The sequence below is a fragment of the Echeneis naucrates genome, chromosome 4, assembly GCF_900963305.1.
Source record: "Echeneis naucrates chromosome 4, fEcheNa1.1, whole genome shotgun sequence".
Lineage (NCBI taxonomy): Eukaryota > Metazoa > Chordata > Actinopteri > Carangiformes > Echeneidae > Echeneis > Echeneis naucrates.
The window spans coordinates 5,668,409-5,687,500 of NC_042514.1; the positions used below are offsets into that span (position 1 = coordinate 5,668,409).

Sequence of the window (19,092 nt, forward strand, 5' to 3'; positions counted from 1 at the left end):
ATATTGCTGAATATATTTATGTTTATTTGCAAAGAAGTTATTCTCTGTTGTTCTTTTCATTCTGTGCGCTAATTATTATTTCTCTGCTTCTCACCTCCACTCTCCTCGTCAATTTCTCTTTTAATAAGTCATTCCAATTTATTGCTATTCAGATTTGTACTTTCATATGTGCCATCTGTTCTATAACTATACTCAACTAATAGGAATAGGAATTTCCTAATTTCACTGTTGATTCTTCTTGTCACTGTGTGCCAAACCATTTAATTTGTTCAGTTCACTGAGTTGCAACATTAAACGCAACTAGCAGTTCAACTAACTGGCCTCGTCAAAGAGAAAAAGCAGAGAAAAGTATGTGGGAGTATTCAGGGGTTTTTTTATTGGAAAAATAAAATGTATGAAAGAATGCTACAGCCGTCTGCTTTTATGAGAATGATGAAATCAAAGCATACTTTACTGAAAGGTGCTCTACTAACTGAAATTGCTCAGGTCTTTTGTAGTAGTTGATATACCTGTTCTGGAGTATTCTGCTGCACTGTTACCAACAAATATGTCCACAGCAGTGAGAGATTGCCCTCCGTGCTGTAAGCAGCAGTTAGCCCTTTGTTACCCACAGCTTTGGGCAGACACAGGCCTTTTGAAGTGAGTCCTATTTATTTTTCTGATCAGAGTTTACTGAACGTTTTTTAATGGAACTCAAGCCGTAATTATCTCTTTACTGTTTACAACTTTAGAAACTTGTACACAGACCTGCTGCCTGTCCAGCACGGTGCTGTTATACCAGAAACATCACGGCTCCACCTTCATGGGACAGAGAGCTAAAGCTCAGAAATAACTTTTAGGGCAGCACCAACTTGGTGACGAGATGCAACACTTCAATTTAAAGCTTTTGCACAGCAGCTAGCTGCTCATATTATCTGTCCTGGGTCTGTGTGCATTTGCTCTGTAAGTACATGTGATGACATTGATCTTCAGGGTTGTCTGTCTTCAGCGCAACAGTGCAAACAGAAAGGCGAACTCAACATGTATTGCTCTTGCACTGGGTTAACACAGATGTATTAAAGTAAAAAAGACAGGGTACGCCTGCTAATTTTGGTGGGAAAAGGATGTTGGTAAATAATTCAAAATAGCCTCCAGAACAAAGACTAGATGTCCATGATCTATGCTTTAGAAAAAAAGATGATTGTCCTTTGGGAGCAAAAGAGGATGTTGGTTTTGTTACTATACATTAAGTCTGCAGAGTGAAAAGGTTCGAGGTGGACAGGTGGGTGAACAATGCATGGGGTTTTGTTTTCCACTTTCTGTTGACTGTCATGAACATTTTTTTCATGTATTTTGTTGTTTGATTAAAATGATGCATAGTTTAATCAGAGTAACATTTCAACCACATCTCATAGAGAAGCATATAGTGTCAACTATCTGCTATTATATCTGTACACACACACAACCAGAAAGTCCTTTGTAATGATGTATAATTGCTGATTTTTGGGTACACTTGGTCTTTTGGTTTTATCTGTTTGTAAAAATCCACTGAGATTGTTTACCTGTTTGTTTTAGGTAAAATTACAATGACCTGAGATCTGAGTAATGAATCATTAAAAGATTTGATACCCAACACACAATATACGCCATAATTCAAATAACTTGGAAAAACCCTTGTTATTCACTTTCCTATTTTTAGGCGTTACTGTATGTGTGATTGCCTTCTCCCCAACCCCCCATCATTTCCTCTCCTTCCCCATGTCCCCCTCTGCCTATCTCGACATGTACATGGTCACAGGGACACACACACACAGATGTGCTCACCCCACTCTCTGCTCCACCTCGGGGCTAATCTCATTGTTGCTGGCTGTGGCTGTGTAGCCGTCTGATGTTTTGCCTCTAATTGATCCTCTGACTGGCTTTAATCTCATCTAATCTGTGCCGCTGCACTGCTCTCTCTACCATCATCCTGCCAGCGCGCACACACACACACACACACACACACACACACACACGCTCAAAACAGTCATTCAGCGTGATGGCAGCAATTCATACGCAAATACATGCATGAGCACTATCTTGTTAAAAATTATAACTAAGAAACTATTCCTCAAATGTTTTCAAATGCAAAAATGTCTACTTTAAAATGTGTCTGACGTACTTGTTTCCTTTTGTATTTAATGGGCTTCATTATTAAGCTTGATCTTGATTAAGGTAAACGGTGAATTAAGTGTTTACAGGGTGTGCAGAAAAATCACTTCCTCAATAAGGCAACATTTCAAGACCTCTTTGATGGTTGGGTAAATGTCCACCAGGATGATTGGTTGCCTACAGGCTGATATTATCACACACAAAAGACAGGAAAATCTAGGGCTTTAATTTTGAAATTTTTTTGGTATTCGTAATGATCAGTTTGTAGAGTACTGTACAGCACACTGTGTCCTGCAGCTGTTTTATTTTTGGCCACAAAAGTGCTTTGCTTTTTTTTTTTCTCTCCATTGTAACTCTTAGCTTTGATCTAATTTTTTTTTTTTTTTTGGGGTAAATACACTCATTCTATTGTAAATCACCTCTATGTCCTAATGAATACATTTGGACAATCAAAACACTAAAAGAAACCAGACAAAGACATTTACATGCAATGAATTTCAGAGGATGAGACGAGAGTCTGTTCAGCAAAGGATTTATTTCCTCAAACGTTGTAGCACCATCTCATCATTCATTTGTTACATGCAAATGTGTCGAACATCGCTGAAGAGAATATTACCTCACAGCCAAACCGCTCTTGTTGTATTCATGTAGCCTGAGATGTTTTGTGGAGAGGAGTCACAGATGAAAGTGGCTCACATCAAAGGTGACTATTGCAAAGGTATATTCAAAACCACAGATTAGAGCTGCAACAACTTGTCAATATGCAGAAAAATTGCAGGATGTAATTTATAATTGATTCATTGTCATTCACATTTTCAAGTATAAATTCCAAATAGTCACAAGTTGCAGTTTTTCAAATACGAGGGCGTGCTTATTGTTTAATATCTTTTTAAGTTTTTGTGATCCTGATCCGGCTAGAGGTGAGACAGGTGGCTGCTGCAGCATGGTTACCATGACAACAAATGTGACGCTTCTTATTAGGTTGTTAGTTGATGAAGCAGCAGAGGTGCCATGGGTGAATCATTTCTGCAACTTATTTACATATCATGGATTTATTATACTAGATTACATGTTTGTTTGTTTGTTTAGTTGGTTGGGATTTTTGTTGTTGTTATTTTGTTTTGGTTTGTTTGTTTTGTCTTGTTTAAGTGATAGCTCTAATGAGGACTGACAACCTTTACTGTCAAGGCAATGAAATTATATATGCTTGCATGGATGCTTCTTTTAGCTAGGATCATCAAATCATGGATTTGCAAAAGTGTTCCTCAAAGGTAAAGAAGGATTCTTCAGTTTAAATATACAGGTTTGGTTCAAAATTTAGCTGTAAAATTAAATTGTGAATGCAGCATTACTCCTCCTTCACTTGGACAAACACACCCAGAGAGACACAGACTGTTAATCGCACTACCACTCCATCAGTGGCAGACCTCGCTTTGTAGCCCCACAACAACACCCACCCCCCCACCCACACAACTCCTCTAATAGCATATCAGGTTGCCCCACTCCCCCAGCCAGCGGTAGCACCTCCATTTCCCCAGCGCTGTAATTACTTTAGGGAGCTGTATAGCTGTTTGGGCCCAAACAGCTATGCAGAAAAAGAGGGAGTGCGTGTGTGTGTGTGTTTGTTCACTGTGTGTGCATGTGCATTCACGTACAAGATAGAAACAGTGTGAGATCAAAGAGAAAACAACAGTCGTGCGCATGTGAGAAAGAGCTGGCGAGCGTCAAAGCAGTGCGTGTTTGTGTGCGAGTGTGTGTACATTTATGTGAGAGAGATCTGTGTGCTGTTTGTTTTTCAGTGACAGAGCCAGTCCCCCTGCAGACAGAGTGGGTGATTAACAGGGTTGACGCCTAGAGGGTGGCCCTCTCATTAACACTGAGCACACACACTCACACACGTACACACTCATGCACACAACAGAGACTCGTTCTCTGCTGTCTTTCCTCTATTGTATCCTCTATTTGTATGTGTGCATGCATACAGGCTTGTGTGGATATGTTTGTAGAGTCAAAATGTGAGATATTGCGAGTCATTAAGTTGCTGAAAATGTTCCATTTTGGATTGAGGGTCTACTTTGTGATTAGTGATTATTTGGTTTATTTTCAGCCTAGGCTTTTATTATCTAGATTTCAGTTTTGTGATTTATAGTTTGAGTTTTCAGGAAAGGGGAAACCTGGGAAATTTCACATTTTCTTATCATGTATTACTTAGTATAGTGTGTATATATATTTTTTTAGATATTTAATATGCTTTTTATAGTGTGAATTGTAACCCACATTCTGAATTAACAACATTGTAACCAACAATTGTACCACAAATGATTTCTCTCACACAGTAAATGCTAATACAGTGTCACTATAGAAGAATTGCATGTGTTATTAATAATTTTTTTTCTTTTTGTCTTTAGTACTATGAGATGTCATATGGGCTCAATATTGAGATGCATAAACAGGTGAGTGTACATTTAATCTTTGTAGAAAAAAAGCTGTTCCCGTTAAATAGCAGTTATGTGTCTACAAAGAGCAGATTGCATGCATGTATGTGTGTACTATCTTCCATCTGTCAGTCTGTTTGATTGTGTTTATGTTGGTTAGTTGGTTAAAGCACTTGGTCTGTTGAAGTCAGTCTCTGACTGTAAACTTCTCCACGACATTAAAAAAAAAAAAGGTTAGCTATTCATTTCAACATTTTGTGTTTGTATTATTTGTATGCAGCCAGTTAAACATTGAAGGCTGAAGTCCCCTTGTGTTAAATAAATAACTGAACAATACACATACAGCTCTGTTGTGACTGTCCAGTGAGCCTAGTCTCATGCTCAATGGAGGCAGTTAAAAGCTGTGAAAGCGACCGTTTGGGGTAGTCCAGCACTGCCAAGATGGTGACGGCAGAATGGCCCACTCTCAGCTTCGGTACTGCTCCTCTGAGACCTGTGGGGGACATCAGTGAGGCTCTGTCCATCTTTACTTACAGTCTGTAAGTAACCCGTGCAGTGGGATTCCTCCCATTGATCCCGATGGCCGGTCCAGCCATGACAAATCCATTCTCAGGGTGTGATAATGTTTTTAAGTGGAAAAGCAGAATGTGGCAGTAAATATCAATACTGTCACAGACAGCATCAAGTCTATTGATGCATGATAAACAGTTTTCTGCCGACAAAGGTCACCTGTATCCTTTACTATGCTCAAAATTAAAATTATGGCCTGACCATTTAAACTTTATTTTGTGAGCAGAAAATCGGTACAACACTGCAATGAATAAATCTGTGGAATCCAGTTATTTTACTGAACCTTTTCATCTACTGACTGTGAGCAGGAATTCACTATTACACACCTTCCCACCAGCTGTGAGTTAGATAGAGAAACCATCAAGAGCTTGTTAACTTCCGCCGGCCATTAGAGGTGCAGATAAGTTCATTTTCAACTCTGTGATTAAACTTCTCAAGGACTATCAGTCCTTCATCGCAGTGCATTTATCATAGTTTCTTGTTGTTCATACTTTCATGGCCATCAGAACCTTGGAGGTGGCCCAGCTGCCATTCCTTTAACATTATCTGAGAAAGAGGGAAAAAAAAAAACACAATAAGAGTTTTACACCTAAAACCTTGAACTTCTAAAGTTACCCAACCCAACACTTTTTACTCAATAGACGCAGACGCAGCTGTGCATTTCCAACCCCTTTGCTCCACCACACACCTGCACCTCCCTGATTGGCAGGTGTGAATTACAGAGACAGTCTTGGTGTTTGGGGCAAATGAATGATGTCACTTCAGGCTCTGCGTAAAATCCAAGCTCCAAGGGCTTTAGCTTTTTTGCTGACCTCTGGGGAGGATGGACAAGTGTCCATTTAAAAAAAAAAAAAAAAAAAAAGTCTCCCAAGGTTAGGTATTGTAGAAAAAATTTGACTTCTATTTTGCAGTCATTTGATTTCTGCGCTGTATCCTCTTGTTCTATTTTTTATTTAAAAAGAAAACTGTTATTATTTGCTAAATCCAATGAAGACACTGATGTTGGATCCTGTAAACCATTTTGAAACAGAAAATAAAAGGAAGCCCAAATCCACAGAGGAGAGGGCTGACAGGTGGATGTTCATCCATCAGTTTGTCTGGCTGAAGCTGGGGGAGTAATTTATGCTGAGCCTGTAGGAGGGAGAGAGTGATGGTCCTCCGAAGGGCCAGCCCTTATCAGTGACCTCGTCTGGTGTTGGCTGTCCGCACACACACACGCACACACAGTCTTATGATTGACGGCACATGCTGACAGCCATATTGGAAGAACAGAGTGTGCTTTGACAAATGGACGCACACACATACAGAAGTAGCAGCTTCTGTGATTTAAAGACTGTCACAAATATGCACCCACACAAACTCTTAGGTAGGAGGCACAGCACAGGCACTGTGATACATGCAGGACACGCACACGCACACACACACAACCACAGCCACACATAACCATAGCTTTGTGTGTGTGATTCATCACGCCCCTTTTCCCTTATCTGACAGGGATGAAATTCACTGTCAGTGTGGTTGTGTGTTTGCAAGTGTGTCATTCCATGTCTGTGTGTGTGTGTGTGTGTGTGTGTGTGTGTGTGTGTGTGTGTGTGAGAGAGAGAGACACTGCATGCATGCATGCATGCATATGTGTGCGCCCATTGCTCTTAGTTCATATTCTATATTTGTGTGTGTGCTACTGGCACATGCTCACAAGTGGTTCTGTGTTATTGTTCATTTGTGCGCCTGTTATACTGCCCAGCTGTGTGTGTGTGTGTCTCCGTGCACACCCGTGCTTTCTTTGTGCACAGTGTGAGTGGGTGCAGAGAGTTGCTAGTTCCATTAGAGAGAAATTGAAGGGGATGTGTGGAAACGAGTGTCGAGGAGCATTCATGTCTAGGCCTATTGTGCAGAGCCCCAACACCGCCCTTTCCCTCCTCTGCTCCTACTCCTCCTCTTCCCACCTCTGTCTCTATTTCCCTCTCTTTCTTTCTCTCTTGCACTCTCACACATTCAATTGCTCCCTCTTGATCACTCTGTCCTACTCAATTCAAAAAATGCCTCTCCACTCTGGCTGTTCACTGCCTCTCTCTTTCTGTTCTCTTGTCTCCCCTCTGTGTCTGTCTGTTTTGTCTTAGCGGGGAGAAACAGGGTTGTGTTGTGGTTTGAACTGGGAATATGCTAAATGGAAGTGTAGCTGTGTCTTTCAGTTTTTCTGCTTTTCATGACGCTATTCTTCCTGTTCGTCTTTTGTGTCCTACCTGAAAACACACTCTTGAATTTATAGACAGGTGCACAAATGCAGACGTCGTCGCACAGATGCACTGCATCGGGCAATTAAGCAGTTAACATCCCATTATGCCTTGTGGCAAGTAAAAACATGACAAGCACATTCAGTTGGTTCTGATTTTATATCAAGAGTTCACTGTGGTGGCACGGATGGCAGGAGTTTCAGTGACAAAAGCTGCACCGCTCTGTACACGACAGTAAATTGTGGTTTACACATTTTATGACACTCGTGCATTAGTGCGATACGTAAGGAAAAACAGAGGAGCAACTCTTCCTCAGGTGACTGTAAATGACAATTCAGGACGTGATCAGACTGTCGGCAGTTACGTAAAAGGGGATATTATAGTAGGGTTGCAGTGCATAAAGCCCTCATTACGAAGATAAATGCTCATGTGAGAGTTGAATGGTGCAAAAACCATAGACAGTGGTCTACAGCGATGTGGAAAGAAGTGCTGAGTCAGTATAATCTCATCTTGTGGGCTGTGGTTGAAATTCTTCTTCTTCAGCTGAAGAAAACACGACTGTCTCATGGTCCCTGATTGGTCCATTAGCCGGTCAATGTAGATTCGATTGCTAACTGCTTTGATAACGGATGATCAGATCGTTTCTCAGCACCTTTACTTTTAGACTCTGCTGTTTTCTTTGTCTCACACGTTTGGAAACTAAATACATTTTGTTTTTGACTCTTGACAGCTTGATTTCTGCAAAACCTTTTTCACGATTTTCCCACCACATTACAAAAGTATTTATAATGCAGAATTACCCTTTTTAAAGTGTTTTATTATAAGACCGGATTAACATCTAAGCTGCTTATTAAGTTGTAGCTCTTTAAGTTGGAGCTGAATGTTCAGCTCGGGGGTTTGACAGGGACAGAGCAGACAGAAAACTGGCTGAAGTTTGGTAGGACATGCACTGGCTCCTGAGCTACAGCTGACAAACCTGTGTGCTGGGTGATTTGGAAATACGGGACAGGACAAAAGATGGACTGGAGGAGCAGGTACTAGCAAATAAGGCAGAGCTTGCATCAGTAAACGAACAATCCAGCGAAGAGTGAAAAGAAGAACCAGTGTTGGCTGATTGCTTGATGAATCTTGAGTCTTGATGAATTGATCAGGAAAAAAGTGCACAGATGGAATAGCAGGAAGGGGACTGAATGACACGCACAGACTGAGCAAAGCAAACTCGGCACTAACAAGAAACATATGGGATGGGAGCTCAGAGCTGACATAAGGGAGGGAATGGAGAGGAAAGCAAGTACCCCAACAAGTGGAGTGAAATGTACAATAGTTCTCTGAACTGCAGAGAAGCAGGAGTGCATAATATTTATATTATAAATAGTGGAGGACAAGTGCTTCAAAATCGTTTTCAAGAACAGGATTTTGAATAAAATGTTCTTGTAACCGAATGATGTTGATGTGATAGCTGCAGTCCGTATGTGGCTTTTGATTGTGAAATGATGGCGCATTTGTAGGTGTTGAAGTATCATGTACTCCTGACAGGAAACAAGACACTCCAATGATGGATCATACAGGGACAAAAGCAGGACCAACCTGAGGCACTGTATGAAATGTTAGGTTTGTTCAGGCTGCTTTCCACGATTCCTTGAAAAACATATTTTTTTGTTTTTTGTTTGTTTTGAATGTTTGCCTTCCCTTTTGAGTCCATGTTTTCAAATTACAGAAGATAAAGCATATTTCAGTAGCTGCCCCGCCACCACCAAGAAAAGCAGACATCTCTAGCAGCAATTAATTCAGTCTACTGCTGGTGCTTGATGTATCTGTCCCACCTCCCAGTCCAGTTTTGTATTTTGTGGGGTTTTTTTTTTTTTTTTATTTTGTGTGTGTGCGTGTGTGCAAACATATAATGCTCTTGTCAGTGAATGTGTGGTTCAGTAGCACTTGAGGAAGGCTGGAATGAAGTAGAGAAAAATGTTAAGAGAGGACAAAAGAGCGTAGCACGCATTCAGATAGAAAGAGGAAAAAAAAAAAGCTGAAGGATAGACGCAGGGAGGAAGATGATAAAGAGCACAGATAAAAGAAGAGACAGACACAGAGTTTGGGGGGGAGGGTAGATAGACAGCATAAAGGGCACTGAAAAAGAGGAAGAGTCATAGTTAGCATGGAGTGAGTCCCGTAGAGACATTTTAGAGATGTCAGGGAGTGTGTATGTGTAATGATGAGCGGAAAGGAGTGAAGCGCTTGATGGGGAGCTGTGCTCTGCATGCCTAATGACTGTTAGGAGGGCCCCTCTCTCCTCATCGCGCTACGAATTAGGCTCTAACACAATTACTGCTGCTTTGCATATCTCAGACGGATTGGATGATTACCAACCAAATGTGATAATAGACCTGCATGTGAGTCAGATAGGAAGTGTGCATGATGAGAGAGGGGAAAGGGTGTGTGTATGGGTCTGTGCCTGTGTGTGTGTGTGTGTGTGTGTGTGTGTGTGTGTGTGTGTGTGTGGCTTTGATGATTGTTACATTGTGTGGGTGTGTGCATGCGAGTAAGTGTGTGATTGCATGTGTGTCCAAGAGTTTTGAGAAAGAGTATTAGGTACAAGCAACTTAATTAATGAGGTGATAAAGGGATTTTGATATGGCTGATATGTGCGAGTATGATTTTGTGTGTGTGTGTGTGTGTGTGTAAGTGTGTGAGATACAAGACGGGCGCCCCAGTTTGGGAAGGTCATAGCAGATGTTTCCCATACCAATGAGAATGTGCTTTGAATCGCTGAATGGCGATTTACGTTTAATGAGGCTTTAAAGGATGAGTCTCTTATTTTTTTTCTTACCACAGATCAAACCAGCAGCGATTTTATTTCTCTAACAAGTGCTGCTGTGGTCCAGGAAACAGACCTGCTGCTTTGAAAAGACATTAAAAAAAAAAAAGAAGTTTTTATCTACTCTATCTACATTTTAGTTTGTCTTTCTTAGCAGAATATTGCACGTTGCCAGAGTTTGGATTTACCCATCGTATATCAAGGTCAATGAACAATCTTCTCATATACTTGTCTCATACAAGAAGGAAAAGGGTTGTTTTTGAACACGTTTATTTGTGGTCTCTTTCAAATGTAACAAAACGGCGCTGGATGATATAGTCTGGTGTTATGATTAACATAGGCACTTTTTTGTGATCTATTTTTGATTGAAAGGTTGAAATCATCGAGAAGTAAACACTATTAGGGCTTTGTGCCTGAGACAGGGCAGGAAGAAGGAAAACACTGAGAGACTAACTTTTTTTTATGGGCTGTGTTTTACTATACTTTCAAATAATGCTCATGTTGTCCCTCAGCTAAATAATTCTCTCTCCACAGGCTGAGATAGTGAAGAGATTGAACGGGATCTGCGCACAAGTACTCCCCTACCTGTCTCAGGAGGTAATCACTCACACACACACTGACTCAAAGACGTCACTAACCCCGCTGACCCTCCGCCCTATTCCTTACATCCTGGAATGAGATCACCCTCATTCCCGCCTCATTACCTCTCCACCCCCATGACCCTTCTTCAGCTTCCTTCCCTCCTCTTCTCTCCTCTCTATTTCGCCCCGGCCGTCATTCATCATCACTCGCTTCCTGTGTTCTTCTCCCTCACTTTGGCTTTATTCCTCCCTCCCCCACCCTCGACTTTCTGCCATTTTCAACCTCCCTTCCCCCTCCCCCCCCTTTTCACCACCTCTGCTATCCTCTGCACCTCGCCTCCCTCCATCCTGCTCCTCCTTTCCTTCGTATGTGTGTGGGTGTTTGTGTGTGTCAGTGTAATAAATGGCTGTGTGATTCCGATAAGCCATGCTCTTATCTGCCCAACAGGGGGTTGACCTCCACCCATTACAGCACACCAGCCGACCATACATCCACCAGTGTCACACCAGGCTTTGGTGTGTGTGTCTGTCTGAACGAATAGCTGATTGGTGGGGGTGCTGGGGGCTCACCACCAGAGAGCGTTATGGTCTCTGTTGGGACTACTGATATTGATCTAACCTTTTCACCTCTCTCCCCACAAACTCTCCCTTCCCTTGTTTCTGCTTCACTTTTATTGTCTCCCTCACCCCTCCTCCTCTTACATTCACCCCTCATCCGCCCCGTCTCCAGCACCAGCAGCAGGTCCTGGCAGCCATAGAGAGGGCCAAGCAGGTCACTCCCCCGGAGATGAACTCCATCATAAGGGTACGATGTTTCAGCCTCAGGTTCTTGTGATGATTAGGAAAGCACAATCATCGTTAAGATCAATTCCATCGTTTTCTTCGATGGCCTTTTAAGATGATCGTTAAAGCAGCGGTTCAGCGAGAGCTTTCATAAATTAGATTCTCTGATGCCCAGGTGGTATCTCAGCTTATTTTTTAGTATTTTCCAAAGTTTCATTCTTCTGCCTTATGCAGTTCAACGTCACATTAACAGCCAAATAACATCTCAGACTTCAGTTTTTTACAAGGAGGAGCGGACCCATGTTAGTACTGAGTGAGAATTTGTACAACAATCCTTTCATAAATACTAAATTTGCGGAACATAACATTTATTAGTTGTTTTCAGTCAGGTTTTGTTCATTCAGATCAGTTCAAAGGATTTTTTTATAGGACTTCTCCTCTAGGACTATTTCAGTAAGTAAGTATTCTAATAATAATAATCATTATTTATATAGCAGCTTTAATATGCAAAATGTGGCTGAAATTTTTACTACAATATGTTGGGGCACTTGGAAGAGACAGAAATATGAGCATTCTTAGTGCAGCTCGATATGAATATTACTGATGTTTAACTTCCTGCTTTAGAGTGATTTATTTTATTTTATTTACTTTATGTTTTTAAGCTTCAGCTAACATTGAGTCTATTATTGATTCGCTTCCTTTTTTTTGGTCTCCAAAATGCCACAAAATATTGGAAAATGTCTTTATGGGTTGCTGAAGCTCACGGCACTCCAACCATGCTACCTTTTCTAAAATATAAAAAATATCGCATTTGCTATCACATAAGAGAGAAAAGCACAAATCTTCATAAATGACAGACGGGGACTCTGTAAATTTTTTCACATTTTGACTTTGAATTCCTTAAACTCTTAAACAAGTCAATTATAAAAGTAATTTTGTTTTCTGTTGATCAATAACTGAGGCACTCATAGCTTAATCTTTTAGTTTAAATTCCCATTCTCCAACTCAAAAGAATCTTTTATTGGACTGACTATTCTGCTTCGTGTGTTTTAAAACTCAGGCTAGTTTGACTTTGACATCATCAGGATTATTTCCTCAGATGTGACCAACTGAGACATTACAAAGTTGTGTGGCAGTGGTCTCAATGCCTTTGTTTTTTAAATTTGAATATTAAATTATCAGTCCTGTTGTCCGATGGATTTGGTGACGCCCTTCTACACCCAGTGCATGACTGAGTCCGCCGACTAAAATAGGGAATTATTGTTATGGTTATGTTTTGTTTTTTTTTTGTTTTTTTGTTTTGTTTTTTTTTGGGGGGGGGGGCATTGTTAAATGACTGTCAATAATATATTTCCGGTATTTTGATACACATTCTTTACAGCTTATTTGTCAGTTCATTTAACAGCTGTAGTCTTAAGCAAGCTTGGGCACCAGCAGTTATATGCTGTTTACGAGACGTCAGTCACTGTTGTCACAAACATCAGCCCACTAATGTGTCATCATGTTGAGTGCAAGTGCAGTGGGGGGTGATTAAAGTGCGGAGGCCTGGCAGTAACAATTTGTCTTTGTATTAAACTGAAACACATGTGTTTCCTATGACAGGTTTTTTATGTGTATTTTTATATGCTTGATTTTATGCTTTGATGCCGTATGTTTTCTGTTGGATGATGGGGGTTTTTTGTCTATTTTTAATGCCATATTACTCCCTCTTTATAGGCTCCAGCTCTTTCTTGTTTTGAGCTGTTTTCTTGAGATTATGTATTGAAAATTGATGCATACTTTACATTTTCCATCTTCTACCATGCATATATTTTAGCTCTCCATCTGTCCTATTGTCCTTGAGTTATTAGCACTGTGCCTCAGGCCTCATATATTAAACAAGAATTTCAAAATATATTAAGTCCATGCATTGCAGATTTTGCATATCCTACAGTGTCAGTGTTTTGCAGTGATTTGTGTGTCATTTCCATCCTGCTGTGACTAAGTTGTGTCTGGTTGTCTTCCATGCAGCAGCAGCTCCAGGCTCACCAGCTGTCTCAGCTCCAGGGGCTGGCCCTGCCCATGACCCCCCTGCCTCTGGGCCTGAGCCAGCCAACCCTCCCCGCTGTCACCACCTCCTCCAGTCTCTTCTCCCTCTCCTCCCTGCTGGCCTCCCAAGCCCAGCTGGCCAAAGAGGAGAAGGCGTCACGTGACGGAGTTGACAGCCACCGCGAGGAGGACGGAGACAAGTCCGATTAGATGATGTTCCCATTCAGCTCTGTTTCTATCCAGAGACCTGAATCCTCAGAGTTGCGCCCCCGCCCCCCTCCTCCCCTTGGCCTACAGCCTCTCCCCTGGTCTCTCTCTAACTGACCATAGCAAACATGGGCTTTATTCCCATCACCACAGCTCCAGCTACAGATCCTGAACGACGTCCATAATTGCAGATCTGGCACCTGCCCCTCATGTCAGACGAGCCCTGATTCCTTTATATTCACCTGGATTTTTTATTTTTTTTGTCCTTCTATCCCTCCTCCCTCTCACCATTTCAGTCTCTCCCTCATGTATCTTATAAAATTTCTTTAAACATGTATTAAGCTTTGTTTTACTGTGTACTTTTTCCAATAAGGACTACTTTCTGTTTCTGTTGCTTGCTGTCAATCATTTCTTGTTCCTGTTTAGTTTCTGCAGTTTTTTTTTCTTCATGCCTCCCTTCCTCTCGCTCTCTCCCCCAAAACTCTTGCCTCTGTTCTACGCGGGTCGTTTTTAGGCAGCACGCGTCCTGTGAGACTGAACGCACCACACTGCTGGTGTCAAAACAGGCGAAATGTAAAACAAAGGGATTCACTGGCAAGCTGTAAAACGTGGCACACACAACACAGGCACTCTACAATCTCGCTCTCCTAAGATCAGGTCTCACAGAGATCAGAAATGTTGATGTTTCTTTTGTTTTTTTTTTTATTTTTTCATTTTTTTTGTTTTGTTTTTTGCTGTCCAAATCGCATGCATTCATTTCAAGCTAAAAGCTGGCTGTGACTTTAAAAGGTGGATTGTTATGGATCAGAGTAATGTTTAAATATTGCTCTAATGCCTGTGCTAATGAGAGAGAAATGATCCTTTTTGTATTGCTTTTTACAGCTACGGCCACATCCTAACCAAAAACTGCTGCTTGTAAAGCAGAATTGTTGTAATAAGAAGACACCTTCAGACAAACTAGAGATTTTCTGTATAATCGTAAATTTATATGAAGAAAGGAAAAGCACCTTCTTAGAGCAAACTTCCTGCTGGGAGCTGACAGACTGCATGACAAACCCACCTCAGGTGGTAATCCCCCAGATTTACAATCCCTGCCTGACCCCAGGCGATACATCAGATAAATCCACCTTAACTGAAAGGTGACATTTTGATTAGAAGTTAAACAGAGCTGAGGCAGCAACAAAAAGAGCAGAGACGCTCCCTTACTCATGCCCCCGCCAGCCACCTTTATCTATCTTAAACGTGCACTGAGACTGAGAGGAAAGAGTGTGCACGTTGTGTGTTTGACAGCAGAGGGCAGCTTGCGTCTTTGAAGAACTGTCCCCGAAGGGTTCAGGCCTGAGCTAAAAGGAGAGGACGATGTCAGAGAACAGGCTGTGACACAAGGGAAATGGGTCGAAGCATAATATACAGAGACTAGAGTGGTGATATTAACCCCTGCATGCGGTCAGTCCACGTCTCCCAGTCATGATCCAGTCTTCGAGGAATAGTCTGTGCTTTTAGAAACATATCTGTCCCGTGCATCAGCTTTATGCTGTCATATATTTACTTTACACTACGGTATGCAGGCGGCTGTACGTCTACCTGGAAATCTGGCAGGTGTATCAGAACGATATCGGTATATGACAGATGAAGCACTTCTGCAGCTCCGATCTCACTGAACCCGGCACACCTACACAACTGTCTCATTAGACCTCTCATCAGGTGGGAACTTGGTGAATAATGTGGCTGTGTCTCAGACCCCCATATCCCCACACATGCCCTCAGCTTACTTTACTTTACCATCTAGACTTTGTCACAGTGGTTGAAACTCGGATCATACAGTATATTATTGTTCTCAGCTTGACTTCTGTTGTATTTTATGCTGCCTTCTTTCTTCCCTCGTCTCCACTTCTTCAATTTTGAATGAAGCAAGAAGTGCTGAAAAATGAAAAAGAGGACTCTAATGGGTGTTTATAGTATCGGAAACAGTGAATGAAAGGTTTTTGAGGCACAATGTGAGTTAAATACCACTGTCAGTGATTTCAGAGACGGACTAATTCCCCCTGAGAACTAAAGACAGTTGTAGGACTGATGAGTGTGTGTGTTTCGTGTGAAGGTTAAAAACACTGTGAATTCACAATAAACGCCCTCTTTCCTTTACATTTGAGTTTAATTACTTTTAGCGACATTCGGCTTTTGGGCACAGCGGAGCTCAGACTTCTAATATGATTTGGACGTGACGTTCCAGGTGGAACCAAACTACTGCGAGTGTGAGGCAGATGTCGGTCAAGCGCAGAGTCTGAGGAAGAATAAGACAAAAACACGGTCCCCCTTTCTCTGTAAATGTTAAGGCCGCTTTCAGACCTCTGACCTTTATGTTGCCATGCAGATTATTCAGTTGACAGAATCTTGTTGTGACCTGTGTTTGTATGATTGTTGGTTTGAACGCAGCTTGTGCATGAAATTATACACAAGAACACACACACACCAACTCCCTCGCTGTTTTAATGGCTGCACCACGTGAGTGAATAGATATGAAGTCTTTTTTTTTTTTTTTTTTTCTCTCAAATCTCTGGCACAATGATGAAGCACATTTTATTGTTGAACTAACACTGAGACATTTTCTCACAAAGTTGCTGATTCATGTGCAAATTTGATGCGTTGGTCATTTAAATTCATGAAGCAAAATAATAAAATACAAATGTAAAAAAAAAAAAAAAAAGGGAATTTCACTGTCCAAGCCTTCGCGTGTCAAAAGTTTAGATGCTAAACGTTTGTGGGATGAATCCTTCAATGATGCCCATTGTTGTATGTGAACGAGGTGTGTAAAAACAGTTGTACAGGTTTGGTCGTCAGTGATAAACCACAGAGGTGAAACGCTATCGTGCTACTCCGCTTGTGAATTAAGCTCGCAGCACATCGTCCTCCCATCTAGCCACACACTGTATGTATCTAGCTACATACTGTACTCGTTGTAGTGATATGCAGAGCATGTAGGCAAAGCGACACACAAACACACACATCAGTGCATGTCTGCAGGGAAACTCGGATTGATTTCTTTCTCGTGGAGACATTTTTCAAAAAAGAATATTTGGTCCAAATTTTCTGGGATCAATGCAATGTTTTGTTTTGTTTTTTTTTGTTTGTTTGTTTTTTGTTTTTTTTTGGTTCTCATTTTCGTTCCCTCTCTTTGTTTTTAAATATGAATTGATATGAACTAGAACCAGATTTACAAAGCTGACGTTATTAACCTACAAATGAAATTCTATGTATTTGTTAAAGTAGTAGGAGGTGCTGGCCTCTGTATACAGTTATACATAGAAAGCTTTATGTGTATATGGCTGCATCTTCTCTTGTCTGTCCTGGATGATTCTTGTGCTATTGTGTTACAAAACCGATGTGACACCAGGGGGGAAACTGCAGTACGTTGACCCTTTGCCCCGACCTTTCTCCTTGTCCTTTACCCCCACCCCAACACACCACCTTGAGCCCTCTTCCCACCGACCTCATCCTCCTTTACTCCCATTCCGCATCCCACCTTCCCAACTTTTTGCCCCCATAGCGTGAAGCATTGTAAGCGTTTTGAGCTTTGTAAAGGTCTTTTTTTAAATACTTATTTTGTGTATAATGTAAAACCTGAAAGTGTGTACTTTGGCCAAAAAAAAAAAAAAAAAAAAAAATGTTTTGTGTCTGAAATCATAGCTCCATTTAAACAAATAAACAAACAAACAAAAAAACTATAAAAAAGAACAACAAACATTTACTATAAATAATATGAAATGTTCTGCAGTAAGGAAGGACTTCTGGTGCCTTACAAATAAAGTCAATCAAATCATAAACCTTTCTCCTCTTCTTTGCTTCACAGTGATCCTCTCAGTCTAACTCTTTAAACTCAAAACGTGCTCTGGGTTTTTGTTTACACTGTGTGATGGTGGTAACGCAGCAGGTCTCAGATTTTGTGGGGCACGTTCAGTGACTTGTAGATCTTTGGATTAAGGTCTCCCTCGTGCCTCTGTCACTCTCTCCAAACACACTAGTATTGGTATAAGAGATGTAATCGATTACGCTGGACGCAAACATTTACTTTGGATTGTGCTTTGTCCTGTCTATAAACTGTTCCTCAAACAAACAGCTGCATCACATGGTGGTTTCTGGCTGGTCATTGTATAAAAGTGACCAAAGAAACCATTTGTAGACTTTTTATAAGTTGTTGGGTAAATAAAAATATATTATTGCATATTTCTGTTTATCTGTAGTATAACTTTTAGCTGTTGATGAGCACGGCCACATTGTCGAACATAAATCTGTCTCAGTGGCTGCAAAATATTTGCAAGAAACCAAAGTGGCATTACTCGTATTACAACATCTACTTTGGCAGCTTTGTAGTTTCCAATAAAATGAACCAGCTGAATATCAAATTTACAATCTACAACAGGGAGGAAATGTTAAATCCAAAAATAATCCCCTGCCCAGAAATCCCGTCACCATTAATAAACCAACCACCAACAACACATCAACACAGCTTTGGGAGAAATGTCAACAAAGCTTCAGCCAAAGACTAAAGAAATTTTATTTGATATTTTTTCTGAGCCAACACCAGCTTGTCCTGCTTGCGGTTGTTCAAGATGAATTTTCAGATCCTTGCGTTGACTGTTTTTGTCTAATAACTGCAGGAAAAGGTGCCTCAGACAGATGAGTTCATCCCGGCGCCTGATGGATCCTGTAGTTCACAGCAGATCCACCAGGAGGAAGTGTTGATTTACGTTTGGCAGCACCTCTGTACTCTGAGGTGAAACCAGCCAGCAGGTAATTGCTCTGAGATATTCTCTCATGTGCTCCAGTGTTTGTGTGTCACGGCGGAGAAGGAGGGTGAGGAGGGGGTTCTTCCTGTTCTTTTGGCTGCCCTGATGGAGATTTATCTATTCTGCGCCGCGTGTTCACACAATTGATGTGACACCTGAGACGGCGGATCATGGCCTGTTTGGCATCTGTTGTATAATCTTCATTAAGAAGCTCTGTCTTTTAGTTCTGAGACATAACTGGGTTTGTTGGACCCATGGCTCCTCCTCGGGTCATTCTCACACACACACACACACACACAGTGATAGGCAGGAAGGTGTATGTTCAGTGGATGTGTTGTTGGTCGGTGTGTGTGTGTGTGAATGAATGACAACAGGTCCTTGCATTTCCTCCTCATTTGCTCCTCTGTCTTCTCACTTTCCATTTTCCTTCTCCTTCACTTTCCCCCGTGTGTCCATGCAGGCAGACGAGTGTGTGTGTTCAGCGATAGACATGAAAAAAATGGGGAGGCTTGTGAAACCTCAGAG

At 41.3% G+C, this 19,092-nt stretch overlaps 1 protein-coding gene across 4 annotated transcripts in view; it reads left to right on the forward strand.

Moving 5' to 3' along the window:
• The window catches only part of tle5 (TLE family member 5, transcriptional modulator), a 39,651-nt gene extending 22,190 nt beyond the window's left edge, over nt 1-17,461 (forward strand). Inside the window, exons 4-7 of one of the 4 annotated variants that reach the window (XM_029500623.1) lie at nt 4,539-4,583; nt 10,719-10,781; nt 11,496-11,570; nt 13,562-13,786. In XM_029500623.1, coding sequence (XP_029356483.1) covers nt 4,539-4,583; nt 10,719-10,781; nt 11,496-11,570; nt 13,562-13,786 — 408 coding nt within the window. Of the gene's footprint in view, nt 1-4,538; nt 4,584-10,718; nt 10,782-11,495; nt 11,571-13,558 lie in introns of all 4 variants that reach the window. The other 3 variants (XM_029500622.1, XM_029500624.1, XM_029500626.1) reach the window with 3 other exon arrangements.
• The last annotated feature ends 1,631 nt before the right edge of the window (nt 17,462-19,092 follow it).